General features: G+C 41.9%; 1 protein-coding gene across 1 annotated transcript in view; it reads left to right on the top strand.

Annotated features, from left to right (window-relative positions):
• The window catches only part of txnrd3 (thioredoxin reductase 3), a 73374-nt gene that overhangs the window by 11115 nt on the left and 39657 nt on the right, over positions 1-22602 (top strand). The window contains exons 2-7 of the mRNA XM_060835323.1: positions 3747-3807; positions 7614-7723; positions 11723-11827; positions 12899-12971; positions 19856-19975; positions 21893-22035. Coding sequence (XP_060691306.1) covers positions 3747-3807; positions 7614-7723; positions 11723-11827; positions 12899-12971; positions 19856-19975; positions 21893-22035 — 612 coding nt within the window. The remainder of the gene's footprint in view (positions 1-3746; positions 3808-7613; positions 7724-11722; positions 11828-12898; positions 12972-19855; positions 19976-21892; positions 22036-22602) is intronic.

The raw sequence follows: 22602 nt of genomic DNA, 5'->3' as shown, positions 1-22602 counted from the left end.
ATGCCAACTTGCCTATGTGATTTTCAATTCCACACCATCCTCACAGTCCACAATGCTTTCTAGTTTTATATTGGTCTGTAAGCTTTGAAATTGTCCTGTACATTCCTAGGTCTAAATCATTAATGAAGCTAATCTGCTTATCAGTGGTTTTTATCTAAGAGAACAAGCAAATACCTTGCTTCTGAGGTTCCAAAATGTAGCTGCTAGAATGCTTGATGCTTGAGAAAAGGTCTCTTTAGGATCTGTTGGTAAAATTCTAGAATCCATTATTAAGGATTAGATTTCTAAATTCCTGGAAGTGCAGGGTTGGATTAGAACAAGTTATCATGGATTTAGTAAGGGGAAATCGTGCCTCACAAATCTGTTAGAATTCTTTGAAGAGGTAACAGGTAGGTTAGACCAGGAAAACCTAGTGTATGTTATCTATCTAGACAGCCAAAAAGCTTTTGATAAGGTACCTCACGGGAAGCTGCTGAGTAAGGTGAGGGCCCATGGTATTTGAAGTGAACTACTGGCATGGATTGAGGATTGACTGTCTGACAGAAGGCAGAGAGTTGGGATAAAAGGTTCTTTTTCGTAATGGCAGCCAGTTTCAAGTGGTGTCCCGCAGGGTTCAGTGTTGGGGCTGGAACTTTTCACTTTATATATAAATGATCTGAATGAAGAGACTGAGGGCATTCTGGCGAAGTTTGCCGATGATACAAAGTTAGGTGGACAGGCAGGTAGTACTGAAGAGGTAGGGAGGCTGCAGAAAGACTTACGGGGGAACCTTGATTATCCGAACCAGGTGGTTGGGTACTATTTCGTTCAGATAATTGATTATTTGGTTAATCAATTTTGGTTAACTGTCCCCAACACCAATATCACTCCCAACCCTGTCCAACACCACTCCTCCCGTCCCCATCCAACACCGCCCCTCTGTCCCCAACCCTATCCAACACTGCCCCCCATCCCCATCCGACACAGTCACCCCCCCCCCCCCCATCCTCCGTTTCCATCCCCAACTCCGTGCAACACCTCCCCCCGCCTCAAACCCCGTCTACACTGTTCCCTGCCCCCTCTCTAGGTCATGAACATGACTGCTGCTGCAGCTGCCGTTGTGGGGTAAGTCTCCAAATAATGCACGCACAGACAAGCACATACAACTTTTTGACAGGTTCCACCTTTACCCTGTACAGGATGGTAGAATGTAGAAAAGTACGGCACAGAACAGGCCCTTTGGCCCACAATGTTGTGCTGTGTTTTAATCCTAATATAAAACATAATAACTTAACCTACACACCCCTCAACTCACTGCTCTCCATGTGTCAGTCCAGCAGTCGCTTAAATGTCCCTAATGATTCTGCTTCCACCACCACCTCTAGCAATGCAATCCATGCATTCACCACTCTCTGCATAAAGAATCTACCTCTGACATCTCCTCTGTACATTTCCCCATATATTTTAAAACTATGACCCCTTGTACCCGTCAAACCTGCCTTGGGGAAAAGTCTCTGGCTGTTGACTTTATCTATTCCTCTCATTATCTTGTATACCTCAATCAGGTCTCCCCTCTTTCTCCTTCTCTCAAGAGAGAAAAATCTGAGCTTAGTCAACCTTTCTTCATAAGGCAAGCCCCTCCAGTTCAGGCAGCATCCTGGTAAACCTTCTTTGCACCTTCTCCAAAGCCTCTGTATCTTTCCTATAGTAGGGCGACCAGAACTGGACACAATATTCCAGTTATGTCAGCTAACCAATTCTGAATCCAGATAGCCAAATCTCCCTGTATCCCATACTTCCTGACTTTATGAATGAGCCTACCATGGCAAACCTTATCAAATGCCTTGTTGAAGTCCATATACACCACATCCACTGCTTGACATTGGTCGACCTGTCTTGTCACCTCCTTGAAGAACTCAATAAGATTTTTGAGGCATGACCTGCCCCTCACAAAACCATGTTGATTGCCTTTAATCATGCTATGCTTTGCCAAATCGCCATAGATCCTATACCTCAGAATTCTTTCCAAAGCTTTGCTGACCACAGCCGAGGACTAACTGGTCTGTAATTGCCAGGGATTTCCCTATTGCTCTTCTTGAAAAGAGGAACAGCATTCGCCTCCTTCCAATCCTCTGGTATGACTCCCATGGGGAGTGAGGAGGCAAAGATATTCGCCTAGGATAATTCTGGTCTGGCCCTGGGGACTTATCAATCTTAATGTTTTCCAAAATTTTCAGCACCTCAACTTCATCAATCTTGATCTCATGAAGCCTGTATCCCAGCTCCTCAAATTTCTCATTCACAACAAGGTCCCTTTCCTTAGAGAAAACTGAAACAAAATATTCATTTAGGGCCTCCCCAATCTGCTGAGGACAATATTGGTCAAATTATCTGGGGAAGGGGGTTTTTTAGGGTACACCCCTCTGTAGAACTCCAGGGAAAGCGTGGGGAGAGAGAGAGAGGGTGGGAAGTCCGTCATTTGGACACAGTGCCTGTTTAATCACTGTAAACAAAAGATGCTGTCACTGTTGGAAACATGTCCTTGATGTAATGTTTCCATCGGGATCTCCTTCGGATAATCCGATTTTTGGATAATTGGTATCCAGATAATCGAGGTTCCTCTGTAGACAATTTAGGAGAGTGGTCCAGGAAATAACTGATGAAGTTCACCACAAGCAAATGTGAGGTCTTGTATTTTGGAAAAATGAATATAGGCACGGACTATTTTCTAAACGGTGAGAAAATTCATAAAGCCGAAGTACAAAGGGATCTGGGATTGCTAATCCAAGATTCTCTAAAGGTTAACTTGCAGGTTGATTCCTTGATTAAGAAAGCGAATGTAATGTTGTCATTTATGTCAAGTGGATTGGAATATAAAAGCTGTGTTGTGCTTCTGAGACTTTATAAAGCTCTAGTTAGACCCCATTTAAAATACTGTGTCCGATTTTGTGCCCCACGCCTCAGGAGGGACATACTGGTATTGGACTGTCTCCACCGGAGAATGATCCCTGGAATAGTAGGCCTAATATATGATGAACGGCTGAGGATCCTGGAATTGTATTCATTAGAAGATTGAGGGGAGATCTGATAGAAACTTACAAGATAATGCATGGCTTAGAAAGGGTGGACGCTAGAAAGTTGTTTTCTGTTAGGCAGGGAGACTAGGACTCGTGGGCCCAGCCTTAGAATTAGAGGGGGTCAATGTAGAGCAGAAGTAAGGAGGCATTTCTAAAGCCAGAGAGTGGTGGGTCTGTGGAATTCACTGCCACAGAGCGCAGTGGAGACCAGGACGTTAAATGTTTTCTAGGCAGAGATTGATAAATTCTTGATCTCACAAGGAATTAAGGGGTATGGGGAGAGTGCGGGTAAGTGGAGTTGAAATACCCATCAGCCATGACTAAATGGTGGAGTGGACTTGATGGGCCGAATTGCCTTACTTCCACTCCTAAGTCTTATGGTTACTATTCTTGTTCGGGCAGAAATTTATTCGCTAGTTCTGGCCTCTTGTCTTTGGGCTTGAATGGAAAAATTCACGTAACTGATGAAGGAGCGGTGCTCTGAAAGTTAGTATTTCCAAATAAACCTGTTGGACTATAATCTGATGTGTCATTTTTAACTTTATTCACCCCAGTGCAACACCGGCACCTCCAAATCATGTATCAGTCCTTTGTTTTCTTAGTAGTCTTCCATTTGAATGAATATGGAAATCTTCAGTTCTGTTAGAACTGGTTTCATTTTATAATGATCTTGTATTTTGTTTTATGTAGGTTAAAGAACTGTTTAAAGCCCTGGATGTTGATATTCATGTTGTGGAACTTGACTTACTAGGTAACATTATTTAAGCTTTTCTGTTTTGTCAATAGCAGTTTGTTATCCTATTTGATTCTAAGACAGTAGTTAATGTTTAACATGCCTTCACTTGTTATCAGTGTATACTTGACCTTCAGTCGAACTTCAAAAATTGCAAGTCATGCAGAGTAAGGAAAAGTATTCAAATTCCATGCTATGCTTGTTTATTTATGAGACAGCTCTTATAAATACAGCACATTGTGGAATTAAACTGTTCGAACATATTTATGCCTTCCTCATTCTTACATTTTCTTAATAAACACTATAGTGTTATAGTTCAAGGAGAATGATAATATCTGCAGAATGTTGAGTGGTTTATTCCTCATTAAGATAATATGACCATGAGAAATGTCTAGGTAAGTTGCTGCAGATGCTGGAATCTACTGAAATGAACAAATGCTAGCAATTGCCATCAATGGAGACAGCAAGTTGATGTTTTGAGTCTAGATGACTCTTCATCAGAGCTGATAAATGTTTGCTTTTATGGGCAGAGACATCAAACAGTAGTTAGAACCAGAAATTATTTTGAACACACTACCTCTTCCTAATTAGTAGAGACACTAAGTACTTTTCAGTCTGAAAGATTGAATTAAATTTGTAACAAAAACACAAATTGCTAGAAAAACTCAGGTCTGGCAACATCTCTGGAAACAAAGCAGAGTTAATGTTTTGGGTCCAGTGATTGTTCTTCAGAATTAAGTTGGTTGTTGCCAAATGTAAATCTAAAGTAACATTTCTGAAATAACTTCTGTCAGAAAATTATTCAAAGCATAGTGTAAATGATATTCTTAGAATCGATGATGTATTGCAAAAAGAGGCAATTTGGCCCATTAATTTCCCTGAATTTTCTTTTCAGCATTCACCCTACAGTATATTTTCTTTCAAGTAACTTCAATTCTGTTTGAAAGGCTGTTGGATGGAGATTCAATAGTAATGTTGCGATCTGAAATGCACTAACTTGCTGAATTTACTGAAAAATCCTCATTTAAATTTGGCAGTATTCAGTCTGCTTTTCAGCCCTTTCTAATTGAAAGCGCACACATTCTGCCATTGGAGATGCCGAGCAGACTGGACTGTGTAGTGATTATGACGTCATTTAAAGAGTAGGAGAGAATGACACACGTGATTGGAGTTGGTACTTTACACACCAAATCAAATGTTTTAAAATAATGTGTGTACCTGTATAAAAGTTGGATTTTTAGACCAATCTGTTAAGCACAAAGCCAGACTGACTTTTATAAGGGTGATGTTTTTGACAGGCTAACTTTCAACTAAAAGGCACTCACCTGGCACACCTAACATTGATTTCAATCAATTGCTTACTATATATCATGCAAATTCATTTAAGGCCCAAAGCTACCACTTTGGGTCCTGGAAAGTGTCCACTCCGCATATCCTTCCAGGATAAAGATGGTGATAAGTGATATTTTCCATTAAAAGGATGCTTATGACAAGCCAAAAAGATTTCTGATTTGACAAATAAGTAATGTGCTATATAAACTGTATTGCCAGCTATGTAGACTATACATTCCAGTGACAGGTGGATTCTATCGGACAGCATGTCCCAACAACTATCCACAGCAGCCAGGGGACTGGCTGTACTCAACCAGCCCAGGCCTGCAAAACTCGGAACAAAGCGTCTAATGCTAGGTTTGAGTCTCTGTTTGGGTAACATTTGTTGAACAATTTTAACTCTGCCAAGAATTACACTATCAGTCTATTTGAGGTTGTCATTTAAATTAGTGGTGTGCCTAACCTGTGCTTAGTAAAAGCCACATATTGATGTTTACTACACCCTTTTCTCTAATGAATCTGTCATTTTTTGAACACTGCTTGGATCTCCCTTTCTTGGTCCAGTGAGAACAGTTTTCACTTTTCCAATCTTTCTACATAACTGAAGTAATTCATTCTTTCTGAGTCTCTTATGTTTAAGGTTGAAGAAAGAGGTTGTGGTGGAGGGTTGTTTTTCAGACTGGAGGCCTGTGACCAGTGGTGTGCCACAAGGATAGTTGCTGGGTCCACTGCTTTTCGCCATTTATATAAATGATTTGGATGTGCGCATAGGCAGTACAGTTAGTAAGTTTGCAGATGACACCAAAATTGGAGGTGTAGTGGACAGCGAAGAAGATTTATCTCAGAGTACAATGGGATCTGGATCAGATAGGCCAATGTGCTGAGGAATGGCAGATTAATATGAGGTGCTGCATTTTGGAAAAGCAAAGCATGGTAGGACGATAACATTTACTTCAAGGAGTAAGTTTCAAGATTATGAGGGGAAAATAGTATGAGACTAAAGTAAATATCACTTTTTAAAAGAGCCGTTATAGACTATGTTTCAATGAAAGTAGGTTGTGGAGAGATACAAAGAGTCTCTCGAGGAATACAAATAGTAAATAGTTGCTTCATAATTACTTAACGATAAAGTCCTGGGGAGTGTTGCTGAGTAGAGAGACCTTAAGAGTGCAGGTTCATACTTCCTCGAAAGTGGAGACTCTGGTAGATATGATAGTGAAAAAGGCATTTAGTATGCTTTCCTTTATTGATCAGAGCATTGGGAATAGGAGTTGGGAGGTCATGTTGCCGCTAAACAGGATATTGGTTAGACCACTATTAGAATATTGTGTGCAATTCTGTTCTCCATCCTATCGGCAGGAACTTCTGAAACTTGAAAGGGTTCGGAAAAGATTTACAAGAATGTTGCCAGGGTTGGAGGATTTGAGTGAAAGGAAGAGGCTGAATAGGCTGAGGGGTGACCTCAATAGTGGTTTAAAAAATCAGGATGGCATGGATAGGGTAAATAGACAAGGTCTTTTCCCTGGGGTGGGGGAGTCCAGAATTAGAGGGCATAGGTTAGGGTGAGAGAGGAAGATTTAAAAGGCACCTAAGAGGCAACCTTTTCAGGCATAGGATGGTGCATGTGTGGAGTGAGCTGCCAAGAGGAAGTGGTGGAGGCTTGTACTAATGCAACACTTAGGAAGGGTTTAGAGGGATGTGGGCCAAGTGCTGGCATATGGGACTAGATTAGATTAGGATATCTGATCGACGTGGATGAGTGGGACTGAAGTCCAAGCTGTAAGTCTCTATAACTTTATGACCTTGATATCCTTCCTAAAGAATGTTTTCTGGAATCATACACTTCACTCCAGCTGCGGCCTAGCCAATGATTGGTGAAATGGTTTGTTTTTATATTTGATGTCCATGTTTACAAAACCAAGTACAAAGGAACCTCAATTATCCAAACGTCAACTATCTGAATTTCAGATTAACTGAACAAGATTGCAAGGTGCTGATGCTTGGCTAAACTGTGTTATTCAGCATTCAATTATCCAAGTAAAATACTCCACACACTTGTTCATATAATCAAGGTTTCTCTGTATGGCATAAGCTTTCTCAATTGCTTTATCAATTTGCGCTGCCACCTTTAAGGATCTTTGACCCTGTACACTTGGGCCATCTCCAAAATGGAACCATGTGGATTATACATTCTATAGCATTATTTCAAAATGCATTGCTTCACATTTACCTGCGTTAAATTGGAACTGTCATGTCTATGTCTATTTCATCAGTCTAGTTCCCTCACTCTCCCAAAGATTTAGATGACATCAGTCACAATATATTCTATTAAGTCTACACTAGCAAGCTTGATTGGTGTCGATTAGTTTAGATATAGTAATCTATCTATGCTTCCTTTCCAAAAGCGTTCTATAGTTATACTTAAGATTACAGAATATTTTGATTATCTTGCTATTATAACAAATATTTTGCATGTGGCTTTTATTTTACAGAAGAAGGAAGTGGTATGCAGGATGTTTTACACGAAATGACTGGTCAGAAGACTGTTCCCAATGTATTTGTCAACAAGGCTCATGTGGGTGGCTGTGACAAAACTGTGCAGGTAATGAAGTTTTTGGTGAAAATGCATAAAATCCACAACTAATAAAATCCCATAATATTACGTTTGTAAAGGAAGTAAATCTAATATGTGTTTTAACATATAATTTGCACCATTTTTAGCTGTCTTTTTTCCCCCCACTGTTAACAGCCTTTTGTCTTTTATACTGGGCCTCTACCATTTGTCCTCTAGCTTCTTCTCTGCCTCTCAAAAGTATAAATAGATGATCTATTTTCCATACTTTTCAGTTCTGAAGAGGAGCCATGGCAGACTTAAAATGTTAACTCTGTTTCTCTCTATAGATGCTGCCACATCTGAGGCTGTCCAACATTCTCTGTTTGTTTCTAACTGATTGTATTGGCTTACTGCTGCTGTGACCTAAACTGAGCACAAATCAGAGGTTGAGTCTATGATATTGAAAGACTTACAATGGACACAGAACTGTCCTAAGGTTATATGTTGTGATGGAAGAGTTACGAGTTATTTATAATAAACATTGTTGGTAATGTTGTGATTGGGATCCTGGTGCAGGAATCACAAAAACATACTAGCATCGAGGTTCAGCCGGGAAACAGGAAGGCAGATGGAATGCTGGCTGTATTACAAGGGGAATGGAGTAGAGTCATAAAAATGAGGAGGTCTTACTAAAACACCAGTCAGACCACATCTGGACTATTGTGAATGGTTTGTTCTTATTAAGGAAATAAACATAATCATTAGACTGCCTCTAATGCTAGATGCAGGGTGCAGAAGAGTTTTCTGGTGAGAGGTTGAGCAGATTGGGCTTGTACTCACTGGAGTTTATAAGAATGAGAGATACTTATTGAAACATACATTCTTTTCAAGATAGATGTGGAGAGATTTTTCCTTTTGAAAGTTCTTAGTTCATAGAATCCCATCAGTATGGTAACAGGCTCTTCAGCCCAACAAGTCCACACCGCCCCTTCAAAGAGTAACCCACCCAGACCCATTTCCCTACTCTGTTACTCTACATTTACCCTGACTAATGCACCTAACCCAGACATCCCTGAACACTATGGGTAATTTCGCCTGGCCAATTCACCCAACCTGCAGCTCTTTGGACTGTGGGTGGAAACCGGAGTTCCCGGAGAAAACCCACACAGGTTGGAAACAAACCTGTGTCCCTGAGCCACCGTACTGCCTTCCACTGAGCTACCATGCCAACCTAGACCCTAGAGTCTACGACCAGAGGGAATAATCTGAATAAGAGTCGCCCAGTTAGGATCAAGATGAGGAATTTCTTCTCTGAAAGTATTGAATCTGTTGAATTTTTCATCCCATAGGGCTGTGGATGCTAGGTAATTAAATATTTTCAAGGCTTAAATATGTGTTTTTTGAAACAGTGAGGAAATCAAGGGTTATGGGTGAAAGGCAGAAAAGTGGAGTTGATGATTATCCGATCAGCCATAATATCATTAAATGTGGAGCAGACCTGATAGATCAAATAGCCCTCCTCTGCTCCTAGTTTTATGGTCTCAAATGGAAATGATCTAATTGCCATTATGGAGATATGACTTCATGGTGACCGGAAATGGGAGCTGAACATTCAAGGCTTTTTCATATTTAGGATGGATGGACAAGAAGGAAAAGGAGGTGGTGTTGTGCTGATAATAAGGAATGGGATCAGTCGATTCTGAGGGGAAAGATCTTTGAATCCATGTGCAGAATCTGTTTGAGTGGAACTAAGGACCAGCAAGCGGCAGCAGACATTGGTGATGTTTATTGGCCACCAAATGATAGTGCCAGTGTGAACCATGGTATTAGGATAGCACAATGGTTAGCACTGCTGCCTCATGGCGCCAGGGACCCAGATTCAATTCTGTCCTTTGGTGATTGTATGGAGTTTGCACATTTTCCCATATGTGGGTTTCCGTTGAGTGCTTCAGTTTCCTTCTGCAGTCCAAAGATGAGCAGGTTAGGTGGATTGGCCATGCAAAATTGTCCCGTAGTGTCCAGGAATGTGCAGGATGGGTGGATGAACCATGGTAAATAGTTACGGGGATAGGGTAAAGTGATGGGTCTAGATGGGTGCTCTTCAGAGGATTGATGTAGACTGAATGGTCTCTTTCAGCACTGTTGAGATTCAAATGAAAACTGATTGTGTTATCACATTGTCATGAAAATTATGGCAACCAATTGTTTAGATAGGTATAGGGTACTTCAAGCAATTATGCTTGCATTTGGAAAATAGGTCCATTTCAGTATTACTCCAATGATGCAGGTATGTGTTAAGTTGAAAACCTTTAGTGTTTGTGGAAGCATATATAAGTTAGTAGCAAGGGTAGACAATTGAAGAAGGGCTTATGCCCGAAACGTCGATTCTCCTGCTCCTCAGATGCTGCCTGGCCTGCTGTGTTTTTCCAGCACCACATTTTTCAACTCTGGTACTCCAGCATCTGCAGTCCTCACTTTCTCCCAATTTGACCCTTGAACTTGTTAAACCACTCACTGAGATTGCAGCTGATCTTTCTGGCCTTAACTCCATTTTACTGCTTATCTCCCCAGAAGCCTCACCTCCCTTCTTGAGCAAATGTCAGTCTTACTCTGCCATGGATATATTCACTGACTCACCTGTAAAGACTGTGTATTTTTATTTCTTTATATTTTTGACTCCGGACTAAAATATGAAAATAACAATTTTTGAAAAGCCAGGATTGTGAAAGGGATTTTTGTACTTTTTTTAAAAAGCTACTCAGACCATAAGTGGTGTCTTACTGCTGCTTTCTTCAACCTTTGGGGTAGAGCAGTTGGGCTAGAAACGAAGACTTGTGCAAAGTGAAATTAGTCCAGCAAAAAGTATCTGCTGATTGGGTTGTTGAGTTCTGACCATTTGTGGATGACAAAGGCCATCAGCATGTCAACAGCTATGTGGTTGGTTCTTGGGTAGCTGAAGAACTTGAAGATATGAATGATACTAACAGTTACCTTCAGACCACCAGAAAGGGAGGTGGTTGTCTGTGTAGTATAAAATATATAAAGCCTGACAAATGTAGTTATTTCATCTTACCAATTGCTGTAAGGTATTGCTTTCAATCAATAAGTCAGAGACTATTATTTTAGCAAGTTTTGAGAAGATTTGTAGCTCAGGTTGAGGTTGTGGATGTAGATTTGCTCGCTGAGCTGGAAGGTTCATTTTCAGACATTTCGTCACCTTACTAGGTAATATCTTCAGTGAGCCTCCAGATGAAGCACTGTTGTGTTTCCTACTTTGTATTTGTTTATTATTTGCTGCCTGTGAGGAAGTGAAAAGAACCAGGAGTAGAGATTGAAGGCCAGCAAGTCTTGGCAAGCAGAATGATCGTTTCTGTGAACAAAGGCTGTTGAACTGCTTCCCATTATTTTTCTGTATTGTATGTCAGAGAAATTTTATAAGGTGGTTAGAGTTAACTCAGAGTTGCATCTCAATAGTTCATCGTTGTTCACCTGTTTTTGTAATAAATAGTCTTTAAGTCAAGGAAACTGGTCTAAACTGACAGGTAAATTGGAGAATCTTTGCGTACATGGGTAGAATATTTAATCTTTGTGACATCTCCAGGAATAGCCCTCACTCCATTGAGGTAGCTGTCACTGCTCTCTAGAGAATTCCAAATTCCACTAACCATCTGCGAGAAAAGTCATCTTATCTCCATCTTGAATGCAAGAGTACTTATTCTGAAACTGCCCCTAAGTTCACAAAGCTCTCTCAATGGGAAACACCTTGTCGGCAACTACGGTAAAGCCCCTCAGTATTTTAATGTTTCAGTAAGATCTGTTCTTGTTCTCCTAAACTTCCATGAGTATAAGCCCAGCTACTTTACTTTTTTTTCATAACAACTTCATTCCAACATTTAACCTTGTGAGCATGCCTCCAGTGCAGGCTTCCATACAAAGGTGGTCCACACATTTTCTATGTTGGCTTTGTCTCTTTAATGTTATTATGCAGTTTAAGTAAGCCAAGCTATGTTATGAATACCTCAGTAATTCTGTTTTTGGTTCCCACAGGCTCATGAAGATGGCTTGTTGAAGAAACTTTTGGAGGGAGGTGAAATGTATGACTATGACCTCATCGTTATAGGTGGTGGCTCTGGAGGACTTGCAGCTTCAAAGGTATAATTACATTTATATTGGCTTTAATACAGGTGCTAAAAGCAATTACTGGGAAATAGGATCTGATTGTAACAATTAGAGTGCATTACATCTATAAGATTGATCTGAAATGTTAAGTTTTTCTCCACATATATTGTTGGACATGCTCAATACCATCATTTTCTGTCTTTATATTTGCAGAATCTGCAGTGTTTTGCTCTTGTTACAGTTTGGGAACATGGGACTGGGGTATCATAGCAATTGTGGAGATGTGGCTCAGGGATGGGCAGGACTGGGTATGGATGGTACAGGAAGGATAGAAAAGGAGGCAATGGGGTGGTGCTTTTGATTAGGGATAACATTACAGCTGTACCTGGGGTGGATATTCCTGAGAATCCATCCACAGAAGCTATTTGAGTGGAAATGAGAAAGGGATGATTATCTTATTGGGATTGTACTACTGAGTCTTCCCCCCCCCCCCCCCCAAGTCAGTCGCAAATTAAGAAACAAATTTGTAAGGAGATCTCAGTTATATGTAAGAATAATAGGGTGGTTATGGTAGAGAATTTAAACTGTCCAAGCATAGACTAGGACTGCCATAGTGTTAAGGCTTGGGTGGAGAGGAATTTAAGTGCATACAAGAACATTTTCTGATTCAGTATGTGGGTGTACCTAATAGAGAGCGTTCCTCCCTTATCCTCACCTGTATCATAAATGCTGCTCCCTCCACACTCACTCCAGTTCTGATAAAGAATTATCTAGAGTTGAAAGGTTACCTTGCTGTTTCTTTATGGGTGCTGTCAAAGTTAATTCATTATCTTACTTCAGGAGTTGTGCAGCTTTGTTGACAAGTGAATAATTTCTTTTGGCAGTTTTTTCAGCTTTTGATTTAGCTGAAATGTCTTGGTCACTTCTAGATATTCATCAACTGTATTTTTAAGCCCTTTTCTGTGCGTGAGTTTTGAGATTAGTCCTAGCAATTTTAAGGAGGTTGAGTCCAATAGATTGAATATGGCTTAATTTCCTATTCTGATGGCATAAATCTTGAGTGTTTCATCTAAAATGAATATGCTGTGTCTTTACTGTTTATAGGAAGCTGCAAACCTTGGAAGGAAAGTCTTGGTGTTTGACTATGTTGTGCCGACACCTATGGGAACTTCATGGGGTAGGTTTTGTTTAGCCTATTCGTGTTTAGCTCATTTTTCATGAGCTTCAATATACATTTAGGTTTTAACACTACATGCAGATATGGGCGGCACGGTGGCACAGTGGTTAGCACTGCTGCCTCACAGCGCCTGTAGACCCAGGTTCAATTCCCGACTCAGGCGACTGACTGTGTGGAGTTTGCACGTTCTCCCCGTGTCTGCGTGGGTTTCCTCCGGGTGCTCCGGTTTCCTCCCACAGTCCAAAGATGTGCGGGTCAGGTGAATTGGCCAAGCTAAATTGTCCGTAGTGTTAGGTAAGGGGTAAATGTAGGGGTATGGGTGGGTTGCGCTTCGGCGGGTCGGTGTGGACTTGTTGGGCCGAAGGGCCTGTTTCCACACTGTAAGTCTAATCTAAAAAATATCTTTTCACAATGCACCAAGCTGTAGATTAGTCTTGAGGCTCTTAGTGTGCCGTGAGGGGAGGCAATAGCCTGGTCATATTACCTCTAAACTATTAATCCAGAGACCCAGGTAATGTTCTGAGTTCAAGTCCTCCCATGGCAAATGGTGACATTTGAATTCAATAAATATAAATCTGGCACTAATACACCAATGATGATCATTGAAACTATTGGCACTTGTCAGAAAATTCTATCTGGTTCACTAATGTCCTTTAGGGATGGTTTGGCTTACATGTGACTCCAGCCATGTGCTTCACTTTTAACTGTCCCCAGGGCAGTTGGGATTGGGCAACAAAAATGATGAGGGGTATAGATAGGGTTAATGATAGATGTCTTTTTCCTAGGTTTGGAGGTTTAAAGATTGGGGGGTGGGGAGTGGCTGTTTAAGACAAAAGGAGAGAGATTTAAAACTGACATGAGGGACAACAATTTTCAGAGTGGTTGGGGTGTGGGATAAACTTTCTGAGAGCCTGGTGGATGTGGGCACGGTTTCAATGTTTAAAAGAGATTTGGATAAGTACATGAATAGGAAAGATTTGGAGGGATAAGGGCCAGGGGCAGGAAGGTGGGACTAATTTGTTTGGGATTATGTTTGGCGTGGAATTCAAATGTTATCCATAGAATCCTACATGTGGTTTATTATTTGGTTCTGAGAATGAAAGATGAGGCGTTCTTATCATAAAAGTTTAAAACTGCACAAAGGCAGGGTGTTCAATTTTCATTTATGGTAGATATATTTGTTTTATATTCAAAACATTCTTTCTGCTTTTGTTTTTGGCATGTAGAAGTCACTGATAAAGCTAGCATTTATTGCCCATCTCTCATTGCTTTTGAAGATTGTGATGTGCTATCACCTTGAACTGTCACAGTCCATATGCTTTGGATGCCCCCTGATGTTTTTAGGGAGAGGTTGAGTATTTTGACCTAGCAACAGTGAAGGAATGGTGGTATAACTCCAAGCCACTATGGTGTATGGCTTGGAGGGAAATTTGCAGATTAAATATAACATGGGGAAGTGTGAGTTTATGCACTTTGGCAGAAAGAATAAAAGAGCTGAAATACTGCAATATTGAAGCACAAGAGGCTTGTGCATGAATCAGAAACACCAACACACAAGTTCAGCACATAATAGACTGGGTAAACAAGTCAGTGTCCAGTGGGGTAGCACAGGGATCGAAGATAGACTCTTTGTTTATCATATGTATAAACTCAAACAGATGAATGTGTGAGGTGATAAGTTTGTGGATGACACAAACATTGTTTGGGAGTTTGATGGTGAGTAGGAAAGTGTTAGGTTACAGGAGGTTGGTAAGCATATTGGTCTCATGGGCATTTCAGTGGCATATGGAATTTAACTTTTGACTGTGAGGTGATACACTTTGGAAGAAGTAACAGGACAAAGAGTATAGGCAATCCCTAGATTGTGAATGGGTTCTATAGGGGAGTCTGTTTGCAATTCGAATCGCAGGGCAATATAAAGCATCCATTCATAAGTTTGTTTGTTTGTCAGGTAATTCAAATTATGACCCTGTATGGGATTGTGTTTGTAGGTAGAAGCATTGTTTGTCAGACTGTCACAAATTGGGGATGCCCTGTAGTTAAAGGACACACGCCTTTATTGGTTGAGGCATATGTTATGATATGTTGCTGCTGTATAGGACTTTGGTTAGGCATAGTTGGAGTACTGTTTGCTGGTCTGTGCACCACAGCAAGGATGTGGTTGCGATAAGAGGGTGTTAAGGAGATTTACCAAAATGTTGCCTGGGATAGAGTGCTTTGGCTTTGAAGAGACGCTGGATAAGCTCAGGTTATTTTCTTTAGAGCAGAGAAGGTTGGGGGAGGTCTTGATGGGAGTGTATAAAATTATGAGGCAAAAACAGGGTGGATAGAAAACAGCTGTTCCCCTTATTTGAAGGGTCAATAACGAGGTCACATAATTTTAAGGCAAAATGCAGGAAGTTTAGAGGGAATTTTAGGAAAACAATTTTCACCTAGAGGGTGGAGGAGGAGCAAATTACGAAAGATGTTGGAATCTGAACTGGAAATAAAAAGTGTTGGAGATCACAGCAGGTCAGGCAGCATCCATGGAGAGAAAGCAAGCAAACATTTAGAGTCTAGATGACTCTTCATCAGAACTGAAGTGAAGTGTGGAGGGGGCAGCATTTATGCAATAGTGGGGGTGAAGGGGAGAAAGGATGTTGATACTGATAGTTCAGATTAAGTGATCAGAATGTGAGAATGGCAGAACAATGGTATGTTTAACTGCCGCAGAAGGATTCTGGATCAGTGGTGCTGGAAGAGCACAGCAGTTCAGGCAGCATCCAACGAGCAGTGAAATCGACGTTTCTGGCAAAAGCCCTTCATCAGGAATAAAGGCAGTGAGCTGGAAGCATGGAGAGATAAGCTCGAGGGGGGTGGGGTGGGGACAGAGTAGCATAGAGTACAATGGGTGAGTGGGGGAGGGGAGGAGAGGGTGGAGTGGATAGGTGGAAAAGAAAACAGGTTGGACAAGTCCTGACAAGTCATGGTGACAGTGCTGAGCTGGAAGTTTGAAACTAGGATGAGGTGGGGGAAGGGGAAATGGGGAAGCCGTTGAAGTCCACATTGATGCCCTGGGGTTGAAGTGTTCCGAGGCGGAAGATGAGGCGTTCTTCCTCCAGGCATCTGGTGGTGAGGGAGCGGCGGTGAAAGAGGCCCAGGACCTCCATGTCCTCGGCAGAGTGGGAGGGGGAGTTGAAATGTTGGGCCACGGGGCGGTGTGGTTGATTGGTGCGGGTATCTCGGAGATGTTCCCTAAAGCGCTCTGCTAGGAGGTGCCCACTCTCCCCAATGTCGAGGAGACTGCATCAGGAGCAACGGATACAATAAATGATATTGGTGGATGTGCAGGTAAAACTTTGATGGATGTGGAAGGCTCCTTTAGGGCCTTGGATAGAGGTGAGGGAGGAGGTATGGGCACAGGTTTTACAGTTCCTGTGGTGGCAGGGGAAAGTGCCAGGATGGAAGGGTGGGTCGTAGAGGGACATGGACCTGACCAGTAGTCATGGAGGCAACGGTCTTTGCGGAAGGCGGAAAGGGGTGGGGTGGGAAATATATCCCTGGTGGTGGGGTCTTTTTGGAGGTGGCGGAAATGTCGGCGGGTGATTTGGTTTATGCAAAGGTTGGTAGGGTGGAAGGTGAGCATCAGTGGTGTTCTGTCCTTGTTACGGTTGGAGGGGTGTGGTCTGAGGGCGGAGGTGCACGATGTGGACGAGATGCGTTGGAGGGCATCTTTAACCACGTGGGAAGGGAAATCGCGGTCTCTAAAGAAGGAGGCCATCTGGTGTGTTCTATGGTGGAACTGGACCTCCTGGGAGCAGATACGGCGGAGGTGGAGGAATTGGGAATACGGAAGCCTTCCACATCCATCCAAGTTTTACCTGCACATCCACTAATATCATTTATTGTATCCGTTGCTCCCAATGTGGTCTCCTCTACATTGGGGAGACTGGGCACCTCCTAGCAGAGCGCTTTAGGGAACATCTCCGAGATACCCGCACCAATCAACCACACCGCCCCGTGGCCCAACATTTCAACTCCCCCTCCCACTCTGCCGAGGACATGGAGGTCCTGGGCCTCCTTCACCGCCGCTCCCTCACCACCAGACGCCTGGAGATAGAATGCCTCATCTGCCACCTCGGAACATTTCAACCCCAGGGCATCAATGTGGACTTCAACAGCTTCCTCATTCTCCCCCCCCCCCCTTTCCTAGTTTCAAACTTCCAGCTCAGCACTGTCACCATGACTTGTCCGGACTTGTCCAACCTGCCTATCTTCTTTTCCACCTATCCACTCCACCCTCTCCTGCCTGACCTATCACCTTCCTCTCCTCCCCCACTCACCCATTGTACTCTATGCTACTCTCTCCCCACCCCACCCCCCTTGAGTTTATCTCTCCATGCTTCCAGCTCACTGCCTTTATTCCTGATGAAGGGCTTTTTGCCCGAAACGTCAATTTTGCTGCTCCTTGGATGCTGCCTGAACTGCTGTGCTCTTCCAGCACCACTGATCCAGAATCTGGTTTCCAGCATCTGCAGTCATTGTTTTTACCCTGCCAGAGAAGGCACTCCCACTAGGGTGGGAGGAGGGAACAGAGGGTGACAGAATGTGACAAGCACAGAATGTAATACTTGAGAGTGTAGTTTAGATGTGTAATCTCTCACTGTCTGATTCTGTTTTTCTTGGGACAGATAGTTGAATCTTGGTTCTTCTTTCAAAGGGAATGGAGTTAAAAATGGGGGAATCTTGCTAAAACATTACAAGGCTCTAGTCAGTCCATAGCTGGAATACTATGAATAGTTTTTGTCTCCTTTATTGAGGAAATATGTGCTGGCATTGAAGGGATTTTAAGGGAAGTTGAGTCAATTGGGCCTATATGTGGAGTTTAGAAGAACAAGAGGTGATATTATCGAAGCATACAGATTCTTATGTTGATAGGGTAGATGTGGAAAGGTTGTTTCCTCTTGTGTAGAGCCTCTGACCAAAGGGCATAACTTTGGAGTAAGGGTTCACCTATTTAAGTCATGACTAATTTCTTCTCTCAGATCATAGTGAATATGTGAAATTCTTTACAGCAGTGAGCTGTAGAGGTTAGAATCAGAATACCTACAGTGTAAAAACAGGCCCTTCGGCCCAAATAATCCATACTGACCTCCTGAAGAGTGGCCCAGCCAGACCCATTCCCCTACTCTATTATCCTATATTTACCCCTGACTAATGTACCTAACTTACACAGGTTAGGGTAGATAATAATAGGTTATCCACTTAACACTCTTGCAGAAGGTGCTTCACTCTTGTCTTTGACATTGATGTGGGTTAAGATCAACTAGGAGAAGGCCTTCTGCCTAAAATGTCGATTCTCCTGCTCAGATGCTGCGCTTTTCCAGCACCACACGTTTCAACTTTGACATTGATGTGCCAGACTGCCATCATTAAGGCTGTGCGTGTTTCTGGAGCATTCACTTATGTGTGGTTGTTTAATTGTCCTCCACTGTTCCCGATTGGATGTGCAAAAGTACATGACTTTGATCTGATCTACTGGTTGTATAATCACATTGTTCTGACTGTCACCTGTGTCTGCTGCTTAGAATGTCTTGTCCTTTGTTAAAGGTTTATACACACATGGAAAAGGCACCTCCACAGTCTTGTCTGTTGCCTTCAACTCTCGATTCCCTTGCTTATAAAAAAAACGGTTAATGCCATGTTGATATCATTAGGAATATCTGATTCTCTGCTGGTTGAACTCCACATTGAGCATTAACACGTTGAGTGTTAATCCCTTGTCTGGTAACGATAGAATAAAGCATGTGTTTAGACCAGTGCTCAAAATAACAGAAGGAACAGGTGAATCCTTTCCTGAAAGCTCTCCCATTGATCAGGACAATCCACTCATAGTCTTGACCAATCAGAAAAACGTAAGTAGAATATAAATAAACAATAAGGAGAAGATGTGCCAATCACAGGCCACTTTTCTTCTGTGCTTGCTGCTGACAGGCAACCTATCACCAACTAATATTAAAAATCACATCAGGGGATGAAGGAGCAGCACTCTGAAAGCTGGTGCTTCCAGTTAAATCTATTGGACTATAACCTGGTGTCATGTGATTTTTAATTTTGTATACCCCAGTCCGCCACCAGCATCTCCAAGTCATGACCAATTAATATGACAGAGAAACAAACTGCAGAGGATCCACAGACAGGAGTGAAAGCAGTAAGGGAGTTTCTGGGGGACTAGCTTTAGTTGAGGCTGGGATTAGGGGTGCTTTTATTTGAAGCAGGCAATTCCTTCTATTGTTTCTGGATGGGTGCTGAGGAAGGGGATAAGGTGGCTACAAGAGGCATGTGGAAAAGGGAAGAAGGTTCTGAAAGCTGGGCAGAAGAAGGCTGCAATGAAAGAGAGGTTTTTGCCTTGTGCTAGGTCAAGAGGTTACAGATTACGGTTGAATATACTGCTGTTGATGACACAAAGCTGTTCAAGGATACTCAGCTTTGAGTTGTAGATCTGTTCTAAATGTCTTTCAGCATGGTGACAATGCCACGTAACAGGATTGAGAATATCCTCAGCATGAAGATTGTATTCAAAATAATGTGTGGTGGTGACTTCTGCCAGTACAGTTGTAGATGCATGCATTTGCTTCAGATAGGTATTATGATGAAGGTAATGTCAAGTATCTTTTTTTCCTTTTGGTGGTTCCCTCATTATTTTCCACCAGCCCAGTCTGGCAGAAGCATGCTTTGGAGTTTGGTCATGAGTGATGCAGCTGAACCACTCTTGATGATAGATATTGAAGTGTGTAAACCAGAGCACCTTATATCCAAAAGATCCATGCTATAGATTTCAGGAGGACATTGTTTTTCTGATTTATTTTGGAGCTACTGTCTCCCTCACCTGTTCTTGTTTGCAGGACTTGGAGGTACCTGTGTAAATGTTGGTTGCATTCCAAAGAAGTTGATGCATCAAGCTGCTCTCTTAGGCCAAGGCCTCTCAGATTCCCGTAAATTTGGCTGGGAATTTGATGAGAAAGGTAAGGCTTGAGGTATCTCAGCTATAGTGAATATTTTGGGCTTTAGAACCTGGTTTCTCCAGTAAAACACAAGGTAGTTAGTTAACACAGCTGTAAAGCATCTAAAATCAATTCAGCCATTTTTATATCATGTAGAAAATATTAAGTTTGTTAAATTGTAATGGGTTGCAATAAAAAAAATTGCCAAAATCTGCTGAATATGGAAATTCACCTGTTTCATTAATTACTTTTGAGTAAGGGGATGCCACACTTCTACCTGTTCCCTTGTACATTATTCCGATGTAAAAGTTGGTTGTTGTTGATTCTTGATAGCCTCTGAATAAGCAACTTGAATGTAAAAGCCCACTTGCAGGTGTATAATGACTGTGACTACGAGTAATACCAATATCCAAGAACAATTTAAAAATAATTCAGACTTTCCTTTGTCATGTTTCTCTACTGGACCTCTCTACAGAGGATTTGTGTTACAGCTACATGAAAACATGCCATTCAGCCCAACATGCTAGCATGTACCCTTCATTCCAGTGAAGGGTCTAAATTGCCTTTACTCATCCTATACTTGTTCCTGTTTAATTCATTTTCACTTTCAGCTATGTATTCAAGCCTTGAATGTCAAGATACTGAAATCTATATTTTGCTTTTACTGACAAGGCAACAAGAAATGAGAGCTTTTATACAGCAAATCTGTTATTAAATGGCATTCATGGAATCAGGGGCTGTGCCAATTGATCAGATATTCTGGTTGATCAAGAAGTCTACATAATCAGTGTAAAAGCATACACTATATAGTAGAAATGTAATTAAAGTCTGGTTGAAGATTTGTAGCTCGGGTGTCCGTTGTTGTGGTTCTGTTCGCCGAGCTGGAGGTTTTTGCTGCAAACGTTTCGTTCCCTGGCTAGGGAACATCATCAGTGCTATCGGAGCCTCCTGTGAAGCGCTGCTTTGATGTTTCTTCCGGTATTTATAGTGGTTTGTTCTTGCCGCTTCCGGGTGTCAGTTTCAGCTGTAGTAGTTTGTATGTGGGGTCCAGGTCAATGTGTCTGTTGATGGATGTTCTTGCCGCTTCCGGGTGTCAGTTTCAGCTGTAGTGGTTTGTATATGGTGTCCAGGTCAATGTGTCTGTTGATGGAGTTTGGGGATGAATGCCATGCCTCTAGGAATTCCCTGGCTGTTCTCTGTCTGACCTGGACCCCATATACAAACCAGTACAGCTGAAACTGACACCCGGAAGCGGCAAGAACATCCATCAACAGACACATCGACCTGGACCCCACATACAAACTACTACAGCTGAAACTGACACCCGGAAGCGGCAAGAACAAACCACTATAAATACCGGAAGAAACATCAAAGCAGCGCTTCACAGGAGGCTCCAATAGCACTGATGATGTTCCCTAGCCAGGGAACAAAACGTTTGCAGCAAAAACTTCCAGCTTGGCGAACAGAACCACAACAATAGAAATGTAATGCTGGGGATATGTACATCATTGTTGTACTTTATTTACAGTATATATCACTTAAATAATATACAAGCTTGCCTTAAATAAAACCGATGAGGAGAGAGTCTTCTCGCTCTCACCCGCAACTGTTTACTTGGACATTGCGTACAGTAAACCACCAGCATTTCAGGTCTATAATTTTTGCCAGATTATTTAGAGTGCCAGTCCATAAGGTTCCAGTTAAAACAAAGTTTGCTGTGTTTTATTTTTAGGAGTTGCAGTGCTTGCAATGCAGGTAGAATTGTTGTCTTTAAAATGTTTCACCTGTTTATTTGGAAGCTGTATTTGAAGCTCCTTCAGTAAATGGAGACCTATATAATGGTGGCAGTAAAGCTCAAGATTCTGTATTCTACAGGCTGTTAATTATACATTATCAACACTAACATGAGGATTTTTCATTTTTTTTAATGACACACAGTTCACCACAACTGGGCTAAGATGAAAGATGCCATTCAGAACTACATTGGTTCTCTCAACTGGGGCTACAGGGTGGCATTGCGAGACAAGAAAGTAACTTACAGTAACAGCTATGCAGAGTTTGTGGAACCACATAAGATAAAGGTATGTAATGTTTCTACATTTAATCTTAATTAGTTTGAATTATTCCCTCGAATTAGTGCTTTCTCTTGCACTCCAACCCCTGACCTCTCAAGAACATGTCTAAAGAAGTAAAAACTAAACTGAAAGCAAGGCAGATATTTGCTCATTGTAAGTGATACTAAGTTAAATGTTTGAGCTGATAAAAGGCAGGTAACCTGGATATTTTCCAAATTTTGCTGAATTTGGACCTGACTGTGTTTCCGCATCTGAGACTTTGCAAGCTTTGCTGAGCATTGTGCAATCAGCAGTGAACATCCTGGCTTATGACTTTATGTTGGAGGGAAGATCATTGATGAAGGAGCTGAAGAGTTCCTAAGATACTACCCTAAGGAGCCCCTGTAGGGTTGACTTAGAGCTGAGAGGACTGTTTCCAGCAACCATAACCATCTTCCTTCGTGATAGAGCTGAAAATGTGTTGCTGGAAAAGCACAGCAGGTCAGGCAGCATCCAAGGAGCAGAAGAAGGGCTCATGCCCAAAACGTCGATTCTCCTGACGTTAGTTTCTCAATATTCTTTTAGGCAGAATGT

This window comes from Hemiscyllium ocellatum, chromosome 14 (assembly GCF_020745735.1).
Source record: "Hemiscyllium ocellatum isolate sHemOce1 chromosome 14, sHemOce1.pat.X.cur, whole genome shotgun sequence".
Classification (NCBI taxonomy): Eukaryota; Metazoa; Chordata; class Chondrichthyes; order Orectolobiformes; family Hemiscylliidae; genus Hemiscyllium; species Hemiscyllium ocellatum.
Note: the sequence above shows the minus strand (reverse complement) of the source record. Positions and strands in the feature narration are given on the sequence as shown.